Raw genomic sequence first — 19,321 nt, forward strand, 5'->3', positions numbered from 1 at the left:
TTTTAATTGATTTTATGGGAACTCTTTGAATATTAACTCCTATCACTTTTTTGTGAGCAGTTTTATTGAGGTATAATTGACATATAATAAACTGCATATATTTTAACTGTACACCCTGATAAGACATATTTATATACTTGTGAGACTATCACCTCAGTCAAGATAATGAACACATCCATCATCCCCCAGAGTTACTTTGTACTCCTTGGTCATCTGTCCCTACCTCCCCCTCCTACCAGACAAACACTATGAATTAATTAATTTTCATTCCCTAGAATTGTATATGAGTGCAACAGTATATACCACGTACTTTTTTTGATCTGTCTTCTTTCACTCATAATTACTTTGAAGTTAATCTGTGTTTTCAAGTTTATCAATAGTTCCTTTTTATTTCTGAGTATTATTTTATTGTATTGATATATCACAGTTTGTTTTTCCATTCACCTGTTGATGGGCGTTTGGGTTTTATCCAGTTTTTAGCTATTACAAATAAAGATGCTGTGAATATTCATTTACAAGTGTTTGTATAAACATACACTTTTATTTCTCTTGAATAAATACCTAAAAATAGAAGAGCTGGATCCCAGCGCAGACATATGTTTAAGAAGCTTCCAGACTGTTCTCTAAAGTGGTTGTGCTGCTTAACCTTCCCACCACTAGTCTGTATTTCAGTATCTCCGTATCCTTGCTAAATTTGAAATGGCCAGTCTTTTAAATTTTAGCCCTTGTAATAGGTATGCTGTGCTATTTCATTGTGGTTTTAATTTGCTTATCGTTAATGACTAATGATGTTAAGCACCTTTTCATGTGCTTATTTACCATCCATGTATCTTCTTCACTGAATCATGTGTTCAGATCTCTTGCCCATTTGTAAAACTGGCTTGTTTGCTTTCTGATTATTGAATTTTGAGAGTTAGGTTTCTTATATACAAGTGATGTTCTATTAGGTATATGATTTGTAAATATTTCTCCCAGCCTTTGGCTTTTCTTCTAATTGTCTTAAGAGTTTGAAAGAACAGACGTTTGAAATTTTTATGAAGTCCAAAATTGTCAATTTTTTCTTTTATGGATTTTTAAATTATATAATTGTATAATCAAGAAAATACTATTTTAAATGATTACTTTTTATTCTCCTTTGTACTTACAGGCATTTAAAAATTTTCAAATTCATTTATTTAAATGATCAAATGAGATAATGTATGTGAAAGCATCCTAAACATCATAAAGTACAATACAGGTGCTAATACCCTTGTTGTCGTTGTCATCATCATCATCAAAAACATTCACCCTTTGAGCCATCTATTCCACTCTGGGGTATTAAATCCAAAGAAAGGATTCTTATAAAAAATAAATTACGAAAGTACTTACGCATAGCCTATAATGAGGGAAAACAGAAAGCATTGTAAATATTTAGCAATAGGAGAATACATAAATAAACTATGGCGCTTCCTTAGATGAGACATTGTAAAGCGTTTATAAATGGTAATTACATAGTTGTAGAAATATGCAAAAACTTACATTTAAATTGAAAAACTGTTCAATTGTGTTTACACTATGATATCTTACATAAAATGTATATATGAATAAAGATAGAGGTATGAAGATATGAAAACAGTTGTTTTAAGGAAATGGGTTTGTGAATAATTATTGTTTTTGTGTTTTCTTTATTATATTATGCCTTTGATTTTTTATATTGTGTTTTCTGTATGCATCTCTTCAAAGTTAGAGTCCCCTTCCAATTTGTTATGTTTACCAGACCAAGATACTGCATGGCCTTCAAGGCTCAATTATACTACCTGACATGAAGTTATCTATGAAATTATTATATTTCCTTTTTTATGGTTTACAGTATTTAATAATTTCACATTTTGTTCATCATGTTGTATTATTATTACCCAGTATTTAAAATGTATTATGTACTTTCTGATCATTCCTTTAATGCTACAATTTCATGGCTTAATTATTTCATTATGCTTTTGCTGTGATGATTTGAACTAATTATGGACTAATTTTTCCAGTTGCCCAGCAGGAGGCTGAAATGTTCAAACGCTACGATGGAACCTTTCCATTACCTGGAATACACCAAAATCAAGATGCTTTATGCATCTGCCCTAGACTACCTCATCAGGGCTCTTTTCAGATTGATGACTATGTCCACACTGAAAATTCTTCAATGAAGATGCAGCAAGTGAAACAGAGGATTGATTCTGTCACAGTATGTTTACTTATTTTATGCAGTTGAGAAGTTGGAAACTTTAAAACCATTTCAGTTCTGTTTTCCATTGCCATGCCAATAAATATTAACTGAACGAAGTAGTTACTTAAAACTAGGCTTTCTTATACTTTTATAGTTCCTTTCTGGTACTTGTTCTAAAATCACTTAACTGCAGTAAACAAACTGAACTTAGGATAATCTATTAGGCTTTCCTGACTTGATATCTCTGTAAAGATCAGCCCAGGACTTGTTTCTCTATTTTAAAATATATGTGTGTATATGTGTGTATATGCATATATACAACATGCAGACACGCACACACAGCAAATACCAACCTGGGAAAATGTCTACATAATATATATAAATGGAACAGCTTTCTTAATATGCAAGAACTAAAAAATAAAGACAATAGTGAGACTTCAACAAAGAAATGGATAAAAGAAATAAACATGTACTTTCAAAAAGAGTAGGTACAAATGTCTCATAAGCGTATTTTAAAGTTCTATCTCACTTCAGAGAAAAGTAGTGCCACAGAAACCAGATATTGCCTGTAAAACTGGAAAAGAGATGATGAAAATCAGGAGGAGGATGCTTGGTTAAAAGTCGTGTGGTATTCTGTTGGTGGTAAATTACTATACAGTGTTTCTCAAAGATAAGTGGTAAAATGTATTGAGAAGCTTGAACATCCTTAAAAATACTTAGGCTCTTTGACCCTAATAGTTCTTTTAGTGAGAATTAGCCTGAGCACCTTGAAGAGAGGGACTTTGCGGGCTTGTTATGTTCCCCCTTGTGGCATTTAATAAATATCATCCTTTCCCCTCCTCCTTTGATAGGGATATTGACCAGTTTTAAACCCAACACAGGAGGAACTACAGTGAGACATCTTTTAGTTCTGACTGTACTTTCTTCCTCTCTCCTTTCCTTTCTTCAGAAAGTTAGAGAGTGTGGGGTATACAAGAGTGCAGATCACTCAGACAACGGGTTCAGCTTTAGTTGGAATATGGGGGAAATTTTTTTATATTTATCAGTATAAATTTTAGAATAATATGACTATAAATTAATATTTCAGTGTTGTAAGACTTTATATTTTAACATTTTAAAATAATTGAATAATGAATGTGTTCCAGATTTTAAAAGGAAGTATGAATAGATAAATGGAGTTCTAAAAATTAGAGAAAAATATTTATTCGCTAGGAAAAAAAAATGGCCCTTGTCTAAAGCCTTGCATTGCAAGATGATTTCATCTACAGACTAAAGAGCAGCTCACAGATAGATATATAAACACAGGTTTCCTACAATCTGTCAATCTTTACACTGTGAAACTTAACATCCTGGAATCACCTTGGGCTTGTAGCTTTTCTCCTGCATCATCTTTTATAGCTGTCATCCTCAGATAAATGAAAGGAAAGTAGATGTAAAAGAAAAATAAAATCAGAAAAATATTTTTTAAGATATGAAACCAAAGGCAAGGGGAAAGTAAATTGATAATTTATTATAAGAGAAAAACTTGTTTCTCATAGAATCATTGATTTATTTAGCTTTTACTAAACTTTTCCTTTTAAAAATTACGCTTTGGGATTGTGGTAGATTGAGGCTGCCTTTGGAAATGAAAGCTTTGTCTATTTGCTGTGGTTTTTGAAAAACCATATATTTCCCGTGTTAAGAGAATTCTCTGAACTTTTTTTTCAAATGCTATCTGCAGTGTATTTTCTCTGAGAATGTATGTAGCATATATGGGAATCAAAACAAAATGTCATCTTTGTTCCCACGGAAGCTCCATTCTTTTTATGTTTTGCAAGCATTTAGGTTGACTGGATTCTCACCTTTTGTCACAATGCCTTTTCTCTTGTTTCCTGAGCTGTGTTTTGGTAGACCCTAAATTCCTTTTCCTGTTAGGTTTGTTACTTAGTCTAAAAGGCTCTGTCACTGGTCTTCTTTGTAGAAGTCTAATAGAGAAGACTATATTACTTCTATATTGTAGAAGACTGTATCCCTGGAGATACTCCTTTCTTTGTAACCACAAAAGGAATGCTTTTCTGATAAAATACAGTTCAAGTTTAGGGTGTGATTTGTGTGTGTGTGAATTGCATAATAAATTCAGTTCCTCAGGTATTTCATAGGTGTTTACTCATGAATGAGAAAAGGATGCCATAAATAGACAATTTTCTGTTCTTGGTAGCTTTATCATTTACTCATAATAAAACTCTTTTAACTGTTTCGTACTTAACAGAGCCGACTTTGTGCTACTACTGCAGCAATACCTAAAAGGCTCTGCAATCCAGATAAGACCTCACAGGTAGACAGTATCTTGAGAGCAGTGACACAACTCTTTCTAAGGTTTCAAACCCAGAAATTTGGTCTTATTAGTGTATCCAGAGATGCTCAGAATCTGGGGTACCTGGTAATAGTAAAGAATTCCACAAAAAGTTGATTTATAAACTTAAACATCTTATAATGGAAGGTATACCTCTCCAGCTGCTTGAGCACTCAAGACCACTTGCCCTTTTAAAAATTAACCTGATATCTGGGTCAGTGATCACAGAGCTGATTGTTAAGCAGAGTCATAGGAATAGGGATTGAATGGGTTTTTAAATGTTTTATGCCAATTTTGAAAAAAAAAAAGATTAATTTTCTCTACCCCACAGGAGATTTCACCGTATAATAATTGGTGATGATTAACATCTGTTTAATTATGAGTAGAAACTGACATAATGAATTCCTGGTACTGTGCTAAGTGTTTTACGTGTTCACTGTATTTAATCCTCAAAACCATCCTATAATGTGGATGCTAGTATTATCCCCATTTTACAGAAGATGATGTTGAGGCTTACAGAGATCAAGCAATATTGCCAAGGTCACACAGATGGAAACATTGGAGCTGAGATTCAGTCCAGGCAATCAGAATCTCATGCCCACAGTCAGTTTTACTGTCTCCTTTTAGTGATTGAAATGACTGATATCCTTTAGATGTAGTCTATGTCCCTTAGAAATTTCAGATTAAAAAAAAAGGACACTCTTCTTTTTCAGTTCTTTTTATGTAAACTCCACATTGATTGTTACCATTTTTTTCCTAGTGCTGTACTAGGCTGATGATATATGCTGGTTAACAACCTTAATTGGACTAGAATATTATTTGTGTCTCCCTAGCAGCAAATTTACAAGTCATCTATTTTGTGTTGCCTTTGACTAATTTCTTTTTCAAAAGTGACTTTTTCTTGGCCTTATCCCATGAGTTGTAGGCAGTCCCCTTCTGTAGCTCCTCCAGTCATATCCTTTACTCCTCAGAAGTGTTTACTATTAGATTTCCTCTGAAGTAAATTATTAATTTGAGAATTATATGTATGGGTATTCTTATTTATAGGGATAATTATATACTGCAGTTCAGAGTGTGTCTTTTAGATATGTTAGTGTCCCAGTACAGAATTTTAGTGTTTATGCGAAGTTTACTGAGGAGACAAATTTTTCTTGTGGCAGTGACATGTGGGCCCTCCAGAGTCTTGTTTGTCAGTGCGTTTTGCTTTGGCAAACCAAAATCATGTCATTGAGTCTCTTTAATTTATACTCTTTCCAGCTCATTGGAACAGTGCAGAGTGACACCTGCAGGTGATAGATTAAAAAACACTCTCCCAAATGTTGATTTTGGTTATTAAGAGATTAATATCTGAATGTGTTAAAAAGAGTTGATATTTTATTAAATGAAATTATGAGTATTTCTTTACTTATTTTATCCTATTTCTTTTAGGAGATGATACGAGCCTGTGCTGCAAAGGTGAGTGGTTTTTGTTGTTGTTTTAGAATTTTGTTTATTTTTTTATACAGCAAGTTCTTATTAGTCATCCATTTTATTCATATTAGTGTATACATGTCAATCCCAATCTCCCAATTCATCCCACACCCCTCCCCCACTTTCCCCCCTTGGTGTCCATACGTTTGTTCTCTACATCTGTGTCTCTTTCTGCCCTGCAAACCCGTTCATCTGTACCATTTTTCTAGGTTCCACATATATGCGTTAATATACGATATTTGTTTTTCTCTTTCTCATTTACTTCACTGTGTATGACAGTCTCTAGAGTGAGTGGTTTTTATTACCAGGAAGATAACTTTAGTTTTCATTGTGATGCACCAAAGAATTGAAATGTACCATTCACGGTTGTAATAGAACTTTTACAAAGTTCATCTGATACATATCTTCTGCATTTGAGCTCGGATTTATCAAGGAATCGTAATACTGGCACCTGAGAATTCAGCAAGTAGCTTCATATTTCTGAAGATTTAAAAATATTAAGTGATTGGGATACACTTTCAGTAAAGGGCCAGCAAGATCATTTCCTTCTCTGAGAAAAATATTATATGATACTTTATAGGTAAGAGACAGCAGTACAGTTCCAATGGGTGAATGCTGAGTAAAGTGTATAAGCCTTGAAATGAACGTAAGCCACACGTAAACAGCAATGATATATTGTGCTGATAATGCTCTGGATCATTTATACCGTGTTTCATACTTCCTTTCCCATTAAACTGTATAACAATCCCGAGAGACAGATTAGATATTATTGTTATTCCAATTTTAGAAGAGAAGAAACTGAGGCTGAGAGAGGTTAAGTGATGTGCCCAAGACCCCAAAGTTGGTCTGAAGATGGAGGTATACAAAAAGGCCCTTGATTATTAATCAATTTCAACTAAATTGTATCTGGGATGCTATCAACACAACAGCTTTCTTCCTTCTACAAGCAAGGTTACTTTATGTACAACCTTTAACTCAATTGTCATGAAAATAAGTTTTATTTAAAAGAGCTGGAATAACACCACATGTTCGTCCTTCCCTCTTATTTTCTTCTGTCCCCAAAATTCAGTTGAATAATTAGACATCCGTTTATTTATCAAATATGATTATATATGTCACAAAGTGAAAGGTGAGACCTCCAGAAGGGAAAGAATTAAAGTGGTATTAGTATATTCAAAGACTGCTTTATATAATGTGAGTGCAGTGGAAATACTGTTTTTACTCAGTAGACACCTCCTACCATGTGGCAGGTGCTTGGAATACAGAAGTAAGTAGGCTATTGTCTCGTTCCACATGGGGCATCTTATGGAGGAAATGTGTCAGAAAATACTGGGCTTATCCCATCACTGAGCTGTCCAGTATCAGTCAGGACCCATCACTTTTTTACCTAATTATCACAAGTCAACAGGAAATAGAATATAGACAAGGGGAAGGAAGATGGGGAAAAAGGAGAACAAGCTGTATTCTGACTTAGGCTGCAGATGTTCAGGAAACTTATTCCTGATAGCAATGATTGGTGTAATGATTGTAGCTCTAAGATTACTAAATCTTCTTAAGTATGTATAGAATATAAAACTGGAGTCAAAAAAGTAGTTTATCCTCTTGATTAGCAGTTCTCTTTATTTTAACACATGTATTAGGTACCCCTCTTTTGTAATGCTGTCTGAATGTCCAAAGAGTAAAGTGTTCTGCACATGTTTGGCAAAAGGCTTTATGGAGAACATCCTCTGCTATTCTGAAAACTTCCTGAGGGTGGAGGTTCATGTCATTCATCTTTGTATTCCTAGTACTTAACAAAAGTAGAATAGTCATTGAAAATATGACATTTCTGGAAATTAATCAAGGTCTAGAAAGATTAACCTACTAGTGTATTTAGTTATTTTTTATGACAGTTTTATTGAGATATAATACACATACCATAATATCCACCCTTTTAAAGTGTACAGTTTATTGGCTTTTATTATATACACAGAGTTGTGCAACTATCACTACCATCTGGAGTTCTTTCATTCCCTCCAAAAAGAAGCCCCGTATCTCTTAGCAATCATTCTCCATTTCTGGGTAAGGACATGCACACACACACACACACACACACACACACACACACACACTCAAACTCCTGCTAACCACTAATATACTCTCTGTCTCTATAGATTTGCCTATTCTGGACATTTTATATAAATGGAATCATAGAATGTGTGATTGTTTGTTACTGGTTTCTGCAGATTAGAATAATGCTTTCATGGGTCCTCCATTTGTAGCATGTATGAGTACTACTTTTTATTGTCAAATAAGATTCCATTGTATAAATATATTGCATTTTGTTTATCCATTCATCAGTTTACAGACATCTGTGTTGTTTATACATTTTAGCAATTAAGAAGAATGCTACTATGAACATGTGTGTACAAGTTTTTGTGTGGGCATATGTTTTTATTTCTCTGGGGTATATATCTAAGAATGGAATTGTTGGGTCATATGGTAACTCTATGTTTAACATTTTGGGAAACTACCAAACTGTTTTCCAAAGTGGCTGCACCATTTTAGAATCCCACTAGCAGTGGTTCCAGTTCCTCCTCATCCTTGGCAACACTTACTATTTTCTGTCTTTTTTTTATAGCCATCCTAGTGGGTGGGAAGTGGCATCTCATTGTGATTTTCACTTGCATTTTCTTAATGACTAAAGGTGTTGAGTATTTTTGTTGTGCTGTTTTTATATCTTCCTTGGAGAAGTGTCTATTCAACTCCTTTACCTGTTCTTTAAAAAAAGAATTATTTATTTTTATTGTTCACCTTAAGAGTTCTTTATATATTCTGGATACAAGTCTCTTGTCAGATAGATGATCTGCAAATGTTTTATCCCATTTTGTGGGTTGCCGTTTTAATTTCTTGATGGTATTCTTTAAAACAAAAAGGCTTTAATTTTTATGAAATTAAGTTAATCTATTTTTTTCATTTGTCACTTGTGCTTTTGATGTCATATATAAGAAACCATTGCCTAACCCAATGTTCCAGAGATTTACTGCTCTGTTTTCTAGGATCTTTATATTTTTAACTCATATTTAGGTCTGTGATTATTTTGAGTTTTTTTTTTTTAATATGATGTGATGTAGAGGTCTAATTTTATTCCATTTGCATATGGCTGTCTAGTTGTCCCTGCACCATTTATCGAAAAGAGTATTCTTTCCCCATTGAATGGTCTTTACGCTGTTGTCAAAAGACTTTACTCTTTTTTTTTTGCGTTACGCGGGCCTCTCACTGCTGTGGCCTCTCCCATTGCGGAGCACAGGCTCCGGACGCACAGGCTCAGGGGCCATGGCTCACGGGCCTAGCCGCTCCATGGCATGTGGGATCTTCCCGGACCGGGGCATGAACCCGTGTCCCCTGCATCGGCAGGTGGACTCTCAACCACTGTGCCACCAGGGAAGCCCAAGACTTTACTCTTAAAAGCAGAATATATTTATGTCATTTCTCATCTGTTACATCCAGAATAATAAATTTTTACCAGGTACCTAAGTTTTTTCTTCCCTAAATCCCATCTAGATTTCTATATTGTTGAAGATTTATTCCTTTTTTTTCCATTAACAGTCTTTAAACAAATATTTATTGAATGCATACCAAGCGTGTGTGCGCGTGTGTGTGTGTGCGCGTGTGTGTGTGTGTGTGAGAGAGAGAGAGAGACCATGTGCGCACGTGGAGAATACAACAGTGAATAAGAACATTCTGTTGTAGGGAGACAAATAACGAAAAAGGAAATAAGATGATTTCAGCAAGAAGTGATGTGAAGAAAATAAAATAGGCCCATGGGACAAAGAATGACTGGGGGAAGTTATACTCTAAAGGATGATCATGGAAGGCCTCTCTGAGAGAAATACTTGACAAGGAGCTAGTCCTGTCCTGCAAAAGTCCTCATCTAGGAATAAAACTGGCATGCTGGAGGAGCAGAAAGAACACCACTAAGCTTAAGTGGGATAGTGAGCAAGCAAGGAGGAACAGTGTTTCCTGACAAGTTGGAGAGCAAATCAGGAGATCAGGCGTGCCTTTTAAAGGGCCTTGTAAGCATGGTGACGTAGGGGAGGAAATACTTTACCTTCTAGTTTCTGTGGCTAGTCTAAGGATTAAGTTGGCATAGACAGATTAACAGGAGAAAAAATACAATTTTAATTACATACATACATGAGCTCCACGGAGTTATGGTATTCCAAAGGCTGCCAGGTAACTGAGGCTTATATACCATCCTGAGCCTAGAAAAGGGATGGAGAGATCTGGGGCTTCAGAGGCAGAATGCAATTCAAGGGAAGGTGAGAGGAGGAACTGGTTAGTAGACAAGGTTACCCTGCCATGCAGATAAGTCTCTCAGGTGAAAAAGTTGTCCCTGATGATAGCTCTTTTCATGGTATAGTCGATCCCCTTTCTAATGTATTGGGTTGGTCAAAAAGTTCGTTCGGATTTTTCCATAACATCTTAGGAAAAACCTGAACAAACTTCTTTTTTTTTGAGAAAGGCCAGTGAACCTTTTTTTAACACAACTAACTAAATTTATTTATTTATTTTTGGCTGCATTGGGTCTTTGTTGCTGTGCACAGGCTTTCTCTAGTTGCGTCGAGCAGGGGCTACTCTTCGTTGCAGTACGCGGACTTCACATTACAGTGGCTTCTCTTGCTGCGGAGCATGGCCTCTAGGTGTGCGGGTTTTAGTAGTTGTGGCACGTGGGCTCAGTAGTTGTGGCTCACGGGCTCTAGAGCACAGCCTCAGTAGTTGTGGCACACGAGCTTAGTTGCTCCGTGGCATGTGGGATCTTCCCAGACAAGGGCTCAAACCCGTGTCCCCTGCATTGGCAGGCGGATTCTTAACCACTGCACCACCAGGGAAGTTCCCCGAAAGAACTTTTTGGCCAGCCCAGTATAATTTCCCTTACAAAAGGGTAACTTCCACTCTGTTTTCAGAACTCCTGTGTCTAAAGTTTCTCAAAGTAATCCTTATACCAAAGAGACATATTTTGGGGTGGCATATTCTGCTATCCTTCTGTAAGGAGTTTAGGATGTTGATTTAATTAGAGAAACAAGTGATTAAGATGTTAAACTAGAGAGAATGTGAGAATAGATTTTAAAAGGAGAGTAAGGGTCTCAGTTCAAGAAAGAGGAGATTGTGACCTGCACTAGGATGGTATTAAAAGATAAACTGAGGCATATTAAACATTTTAAGAGGGTTTTTGGAGCAAAAAATGATTCGAATTGGGCAGGGCCAAGCCAGAAATCATTAGAAGCATTTCACCAACAGGAGCTGGGGAAAGACTTCTATAGAGAAAAGGCAGAAGCAAAACAAGGAAATTATTGATAGGCCATAGTTTAAAGCCTAGTTGGCTGTTGTGATCAGTTGTCCTTAGGTTTCAATTTTGCAACCTTGAAGTATTTACAGGCTTAGATTTTGTGGTCATAGGCTGCCCTGGCATTAGTGCCACCTCAGTCTAATGGTCCCCTTGATTAATTAGTTTAACAATGATAATAATGGAAATACAAGCAATGGACAGATTTGGGGTATATTTTGGAAGTAGATTCAACAAAACTTGGTGATGGATTAGATGTGGTGTAAGAGAAAGAAATTAGAAATAACTTCTATGTTGCTGCTTTCAGCAGCTGTGTAGATGGTAGCAGTCTTTTTAATGAGGTGAGGAATACTGGAGTGGAGTTTTCAATATGACTATAGCTGAGAAGTAGGCAATTGGATATATGAGTCTTAAGCTCAGGGGAGAAGTCAGGGCTAAAGTCCTTTTTGTTCTAAACTGTCAGATTTGGTAAGATCACCTGGGCAGAGATTATAGCTAAATACCTGAGGTCCTGGTCCAGGAGAGGGTATGTCAGAAAATCCCAGAGGAAGTATTTTAAGAAAGAGGAGTGATAAACAGTCACATGCTACTGAGAGAAAGAGTAAAATGAGGACAGAAAACAGGCACGGTGGTGTCCTCTGGTTACCTAGATGAGTGCTGTTTCAGTAAGTGGCTGAGACAAAAGCACAGTTGAAGTGAGTTGAAGACAGAATGGGAGAATATAAAGCAGAGACTGTGTAGACCATTCTTTTAAGACAGTTTAACTGGGGAGCAGAGAAGCAGCAAGTGGAGGGGAACATTAGATGGACAATATTAAAGCATATTTATTTGCTGATGGGAATAATTCAGTGGTGATGGAGAAGTTGATAATGTCCCATGGAGGGGGTAATTGCTGGACTCAAGTCCTAGAAAATGTGAAAGGGGATGTAATCCTGAATACCAATGGAGAAACTAGCCTTCAGAGAAGGGCGTTTTCATCCTTTCTGATAGGCAAATAGGTAGAAAGTATGGGTAGATGCTCAGATACAGATTTGATGATGGGAAGATAAAAGAGTTCTCATCTGATTACTTCTGAGATAGTAATTGGTATTAGAAGTCTGTTACATTGCTCTGAATTTCAGTAGCCCTGGACTACTCACACATAAATTTATAATTTACAAATTTCCTTGTGCTTTCCTTTGTTTAGGAGTGGACTGAAGCATACCAGAAATGGTATGAGTCTATTTCCATTAAGCTTTGTATGATTCCTCACAAATGGAATTAGTCTGTTTTTCTCATGTTCTCAGACATATTTATTCATACCTGGCATGTTATATAATTGGGCTTATTCTGCCTTAAATTGTAATTAATTTTGCCTGTCTTTTCCAGATTTAAATTATGAATTCCCTCAGGGAGGAACAACGCTTTTCTTTCTTCCCTCTCCCTCCCCCTCCTCCCCTCTCTCCCTTCCATCTTTCCTTCTTTTTAAATTTTACATGGTATTGCTTCCACCTCTAATCTTTACACGTCTGAATTTCCACACGCCTCTGTAAGCTTCTGGAAGCCAGGGGACTTCATCTTTTTTTTTCAATTATTGATATCATCTACCCTAAATGAATGTAAATGTAACCAAGCTAAAGCTTATTGAAGAATGCTATAAAGGTGAAGTAATGGTCTGTATTATAGTTTAAACTATCTTGGAGCATATTATTCACTGAAAAATAAAAAGGTTTAAAAAAATAGAGACTCCAATGAAAATTAGTTTTTAAAACTTCTTAAAAAAAATTTATTTTGACAGTATTTGGAAGACTGGCTTGGCTGTAGGAGTAGTACAAGCTACAATAGGCCACGAAAAGAAATTATGGACTTTTGTTACTGGGTATCTTAGAAAACAGGAAGAACCCTTGTTTTAGGAAAAACCAGTTTTCCTCCCGTCTCCCTCACTCTCACACTCCTACCACACTCCGACATTTCTGACATCAGAGGTGGCGGGGTTTCCCTCATCAAGCAGTTCTGAGACACCAGCTGGGTGAACTGCAACTTAATTCTGACACTGTCTACCTGAAGATAGCATCAAATCCTACAAATTAAAGGCTCAGTCGCACAAGCCTGCCCCCCTCACCCCCCTTCAGGCGCCAGTTGCGAGTCCAGGTTACTTGTGCTTCTGACCAATCAGCTATAAATCGAGATTCCACCCACCCCCTCCTTGGGTTTGATTGATTTGCTGAAGCAGCTCACAGGACTCAAGAAAACAGTTTACTTGCTATCTCTCAGGTTATTATAAAATGATATGATAAAGGATGGACGTCCAGGTGGAAGAAATGCGTAGAGCAAGGCATGTGGGAGAGGGCGTGGTCCTTCCTTGCCCTCCTCTGGGTGTGACATTCTTCTAGCACGTCCCTGTGCTCACCATCCTGGAAGCTCTGTGAACCCCATATTGTCGGGATTTTTATGGTGACTTCAGGTAGGCATGGTCAGTTATTAACTCCATTTCCAGCCCCTCTCTCCCCCCTGGAAAATGGAGAGTGGGTCTGAAAATTCTAAGCTTCTCATCATTTCTTGGTCTTTCCAGTGATCAGTCCCATCTAGAAGCCCACCAAGAGTCACTTCCCTAGAATAAAAGACATTCCTATCACCTAGGAAATTCCAAGAGATTTTGGAGCTCAGCTTCAGGAACCAGAGTCAAAGATAAAATATGAGGACAAGAGATGCTCCCGGTGCTCTTATCACTTAGGAAACCACAAGGGTTTCAGGAGCTCTGTGCCAGGAACCGGGGGCAGAGACCTATATGTATATATTCTTTTCTATTATTTCACACTCCTGTTTCTAGATTTAAATAGGAGTATTGAACCATGTAAATTAATGAGTTTCTTACTTTTAAGCCCATTATTCTGTAATTCTTATCATCAAAAAGTTACTTACATTTGAGAAGTCTTGAATACAAATACCACCTTAAATTTGGGTAAGGTTTTAAAACATGCACTGTTTTCATATGTATTAAAGCATTTGGCTTCTGTGTAGTTCTTATTAGTGCTACACCAGCCACTTACTAAAGAAAGGTAGACGAAACCTGTTCCTTACCCTCAAGAAGATTACAGTCTGATGGATGATAACTAACAATGTAAGTAATCGTACTAAAGTGTTACCAGTGCCATAGTACTAGAAGATGTGGGGTTAGTGGAGAGACAAAGGAGGGGGAGGTAAGTTCTATTGGGAGAGTCTGAAAGGCTTTTCGTACATGATATAATACTTGAGGGAAAGCTTGGAGAAGGAGTTGGTATCCACAAGGAAGATAGAGCCAGGAAGGAAGCCCATTCCAGGAAACAGGAACAGCATGAACTAAGTCACAGAGACATGCGACAACCTGGCATGTCTGGGGAGCTGTTTGCAATTTGTTGTAGCTGGAACATAGGAGATGGAGCAGTAAGGTGCGAAAGCTAGGTAGTTGTTATAATATAGAAAGCTTTGTATGCCATACTAAAAAGTATGGATTTTATCCAGTGGAACAGTTGATGATGGGTTTTAAACAGAAGTATTGCTCAATAAAATTAGCATTTTAGAAAAATCATCCTGGTAGCAGTATAGAAGAAGAATTAGAGAAGAGACAAGAGATAGGAAAACAAATCAGGAGACTATTGCAACAGTAACACTAACTGTGGAGGAGTGGCATCAGATGCCAGAGCACCTGATTGACTTAATGAGTGACTCTGTGTGAAGCAAGAGGAAGCAGTCCAAGGTGATGCCCATCTGTCTGGCTGGGGCAGCTGGGGGGCTGGTGATATCTTTCCCTGAGGAAGTGAACAGCAGGGGAAAGGTTAATTTGGTTTTGAACTTACCAATCAGAAGAGTCTTATTGGGTTGGCCAAAAGTTCGCGGTTTTCCATAAGATCGTGCGGAAAACCCCGAACGAACTTTTTGGCCAACCCAATATATTGAAGAATCATCAGCATAAAAGGCAGATGAGGCAGTGAAAACAAACATTACTGCCCAGGATAACCATGTGTTGTGAGGGAAGAAGAGGGCCCAGTGGGTCTAGCAAACAACACTCATAGGCAGTGGCAGGATCACCAACAGAAAAATGGTTTCCCAGAAACAGGAGAGTTACTGACAATGTCAGCTATCTCAGAGGCCTCAACGAATCCGCTAAATTTGATCATTTGAAGTCCACGATGACTTTAACTTCAGTTTTAGTGTTCTGATGGATAAAAGCTTTGTTGTAGCTGCTTGAAAGTGAATGGTTGAGGTATATGGATAGCAGTCATGTGCTATTTTTTAAGAAATTTAACTTTCAGTGAAGCATAAGGAAATTATGGAATCACAGTGAGAATTTGTTTTCTATTTTTATACTAAAGTAGAAAGGTTTATGCTTATAGCCTTTAGACAAACAGCCAGTAGAGAATTTGGAAGTAGAATTTGGAAGAGTTTTAAGGATATCCCCAAGGGGGACAGATGGAGGGATTAATCTTGAGTGGTGCAAGAGGTATGTTCTTAGAAGTGAGGATTTCGGGGGGTCCAGCACCAAATTTTCTCTCTGGAGTAAGGAAATACACTAAGAGAGAAAGGAGGTAAACGTTTGTTATTGCAAGGTGCATCGAGGTAAATTGGCTTTCCTTAAGGCATATTACTGCTGGATAAGTGGTTTGAACCAGGACTAGATCTTAATTTTGAGCTTCTCACAGAGGAATATATCAGTACTTTTTGAACCACCAGTCCTTGGTATATGTATCAAGGGTTCAAAAAATCTTGATTAAATATTACAAAGTAAAACTTTGTTATGGCTGATCCCAATTAGAATTCTAGTTTAGTTAATACAGCATTGGTGAGCTGATTTGGGGGAGATTTTCTAGCACGTTACCTCACTGTAAAAATTTCTCTTTAATAGTAACAGTGTTTCTTTCTAATCCCTCACTTCACTGTCCCAACTTGCAAGGAAATTATCTGGGGCCTAGAGATCATGTTGTATTTCTCTTTATGACACCATAGCCAACTCATTTCTTAGGTTTTACTAACCTAGATATCACAGAAATGTAAGCTGCTTTTAGAACTTATATTATGAGATGTTAAGAGACCTACTTCAGATAACTTGAATCTCACTTTGGCTCAAGTTTCCTGTTTAACTTGTTTTGTAATATTGGGATTTTAATTTTTACAACACACATATAACTTGCAACAAAACATTTCCTACATACTGTCTAGGGTTTTGAACTGTCTTCAAATTAAAGTATTATCTGCGTTGTTCAAATTTAGTTCAAAAAATAGACAGTTGTCTGGAGGACGTGGGACAAATTCGTTAACATACGCATACAGACAGTATTAATATCTTTTCCGTTACCATTTAAAACCATTTGAAGTGTCTTCACAAGTTGAAACTTTAAAAACAGTTCTTCAGGTGAATATAGCATATAAAGTCAGCTGAAATGATTAGACTTGTAAGTGTATATGGAAATCAGTGTTATATATCTCCCAGTGGTTTTACAATTTAGTCACTAAAAGGTAAACTATTGATGGCCTGTTTAGTTTTGTGCATTCAATTTTAGGTTAGAGCAATGACTTTTTTAACATGAAAATTAACCCCCTCCTAGAGAATTAGTATTTGCATATTTTACACAAAACTATTTATATCCAGAAAGAGTAGGCAAAACAGTTGTGTGATTAACTTGGCAGTTCTAGGTGTGTTTTTTTCTCTATTATGAATTTCCTTAAATTTTTATGCTTTTCTTTTTATACAGTATGGAGGTATTAAACTGACTTTGGCAGACTGTGGTTTTTGCATGAAGCAAGCAGAAAAGTGTGTTGTAAAAAGAGGATAGATTGTTGTAGGGTAGACTATCTTAGCCAACCTTTCTGTTGTTGTAAAATTATTAAGCAATTCTTTTCCACAGCATATATTTCAAAAATAGATATTGCTTCACTGTATTTAATGGTTGTTATTATTTTTCTTCCTTTAAATGAAGTAGTGAATATGTGTAAGCTAGCTTTGAAAATACTTGGAGTTCTAATTTCAAATCACTATAATAATTAACAATTATCCCAGCCTTAGAAACTGACTCCTCTGCTCTGTTAGGTTGCCACTTATCACTTCATGGACATTCGAATAGTCTCTAAGAAATGTGTCCTTGGGCTTCCCTGGTGGCGCAGTGGTTGAGAGTCCGCCTGCCTATGCAGGGCACACGGGTTCGTGCCCCGGTCCAGGAAGATCCCACATGCCGCGGAGCGGCTGGGCCCATGAGCCATGGCTGCTGAGCCTGCGCGTCCGGAGCCTGTACTCCGCAACGGGAGAGGCCACAACAGTGAAAGGCTTGCATAGCACAAAAGAAAAGAAAAGAAAAGAAAAGAAATGCGTCCCGAAAGAGTAAATTATAAAAATGCTTAGGAAAAACATGTAATTGTAGATTATAGTTGAGGTTTTTTAACAGCATTTTACTTAAAAAGAGTGGCAAGTCTTTCTGTTTGAGTGGAGGCATTTAAGTATCCTCTTCTAGCTTTCTTGGTATTCATTTTTGTTTTAACACAAGTAAATTAAGGCAGATGGTGTGTGTGTGTGTGTGTGTGTGTGTGTGTGTGTGTGTGTGTGTGTGTGTGTGTGTGTGTGTGTGTGTGTGTGTGTGTGTGTGTGTGTGTGTGTGTGTGTGTGTGTGTGTGTGGTGTCCAGCATACACCTGTTCTTTTGCACCAGATTTGAAAATGCTTTGTTTGACACGTAGGATAAAAATTTTTAAGAACACAGAAGTAAAACTGAAAAATGATTCTAAAGAGAGAAGTGGATTAAATAGTTAAGTGATAAATATGTCATTTTGTATATAGTACTTCCATTTAAAAGCATAGCATTCTGAAAAATCTACTGCATCTTCGTACTGCATTACATATTTTTATTACGCTTACTTGTAGTGATGTTAATGATAGCTAATATTTATGTGGCACTTGATTTGTATAGCACTTCAGGTTCCCTTTACCAACGTACTTTGTTTAATCTATTTCATATTTAATATGTTATTTAGTGCTTTATGGTTAGCCTATGTGAATAGCTCTTTATAATACCAGTTCATTGTTACTGCTCTTCAGGTACATTTCCTTTGAAGCATACGTACTATTTTTATTATCTCCATTTAAAGATGGAAAATGAAGTTCAATGATGTTAAGTGATAGCATTGTTACTGTAGCTGTTGTATCAATATAGTCAACTTTAATTTTGGTCACTGTTTAATAATGGCTCCTTACAGAATTTTTCTAGCTGGATAATTTTTCTTAGCATTGATGTAGTATTTGACCCCATCTAACTACTTTGAAAAATATTTTTATTTTTTATAAGATGATACCACAACAGTTTAGGAACCTTAGAACTATATTATCTTCTGGTCTTAATGGACTTTTTCACCAAATTATCTTTCCTTCAAGAGAAAAACTTAATCTAAGATATACCATTTACTATCACTGTTTGAAAGAAGGGAAGCATTTACAAACATTATGTAAATACTGAGTCAGAAAAGGGCATGTAACCACAACCCAGTACTACTGTATACAGAACACCAAAAGGGAATTTTTAAATACTAATACAGTAGAAGTCCTCTGTGTAGTTTTGATTATTGCAAAAAAAGAGAGAGAAAGGAGCTGTTTTCATCTACTGATATTTACATACCATAAACTATCATTTAACAGTTTGTTAATTCACACATTACTTTTGAAACTGTTTCAAATTTTTTCAAAATTAGATCATATTTTATCGTGCTTTTTGAAAGTGATAAAAATAATAAGATAAATGAATGATTTATTAATAATGAGTGACTAGATCACTGCTGAAATTGTTTGAGCTACAAAATGAATTTACTAATTTACTAGACATTTAAAACTTTTTTTGTGACATGTATTTTTCTACAGTAGCTGTAGTTATAATGTTGCACTTGTTATTCTTTTCATTTCTGTGAAACTATTGTACTCAGACAACTATAGTAGGATTTTTGTGTTGTAGAACATTGTATTTACTTACAGAAAATTTGCTTGTTCATTATTTTAGTTGTTC

At 36.3% G+C, this 19,321-nt stretch overlaps 1 protein-coding gene across 3 annotated transcripts in view; it reads left to right on the top strand.

Moving 5' to 3' along the window:
- The window catches only part of AHI1 (Abelson helper integration site 1), a 210,435-nt gene that overhangs the window by 71,101 nt on the left and 120,013 nt on the right, over nt 1-19,321 (top strand). For all 3 annotated transcript variants that reach the window (XR_014326800.1, XR_014326801.1, XM_082856087.1), the window contains exons 18-19: nt 2,019-2,215; nt 5,958-5,984. Coding sequence is in view for 1 of the 3 variants with exons in the window: in XM_082856087.1 (XP_082712213.1) it covers nt 2,019-2,215; nt 5,958-5,984 (224 nt within the window). In the remaining 2 variants the exon portion in view is untranslated. The remainder of the gene's footprint in view (nt 1-2,018; nt 2,216-5,957; nt 5,985-19,321) is intronic.

This window comes from Leucopleurus acutus, assembly GCF_964270905.1.
Source record: "Leucopleurus acutus genome assembly, chromosome: 15".
Lineage (NCBI taxonomy): Eukaryota > Metazoa > Chordata > Mammalia > Artiodactyla > Delphinidae > Leucopleurus > Leucopleurus acutus.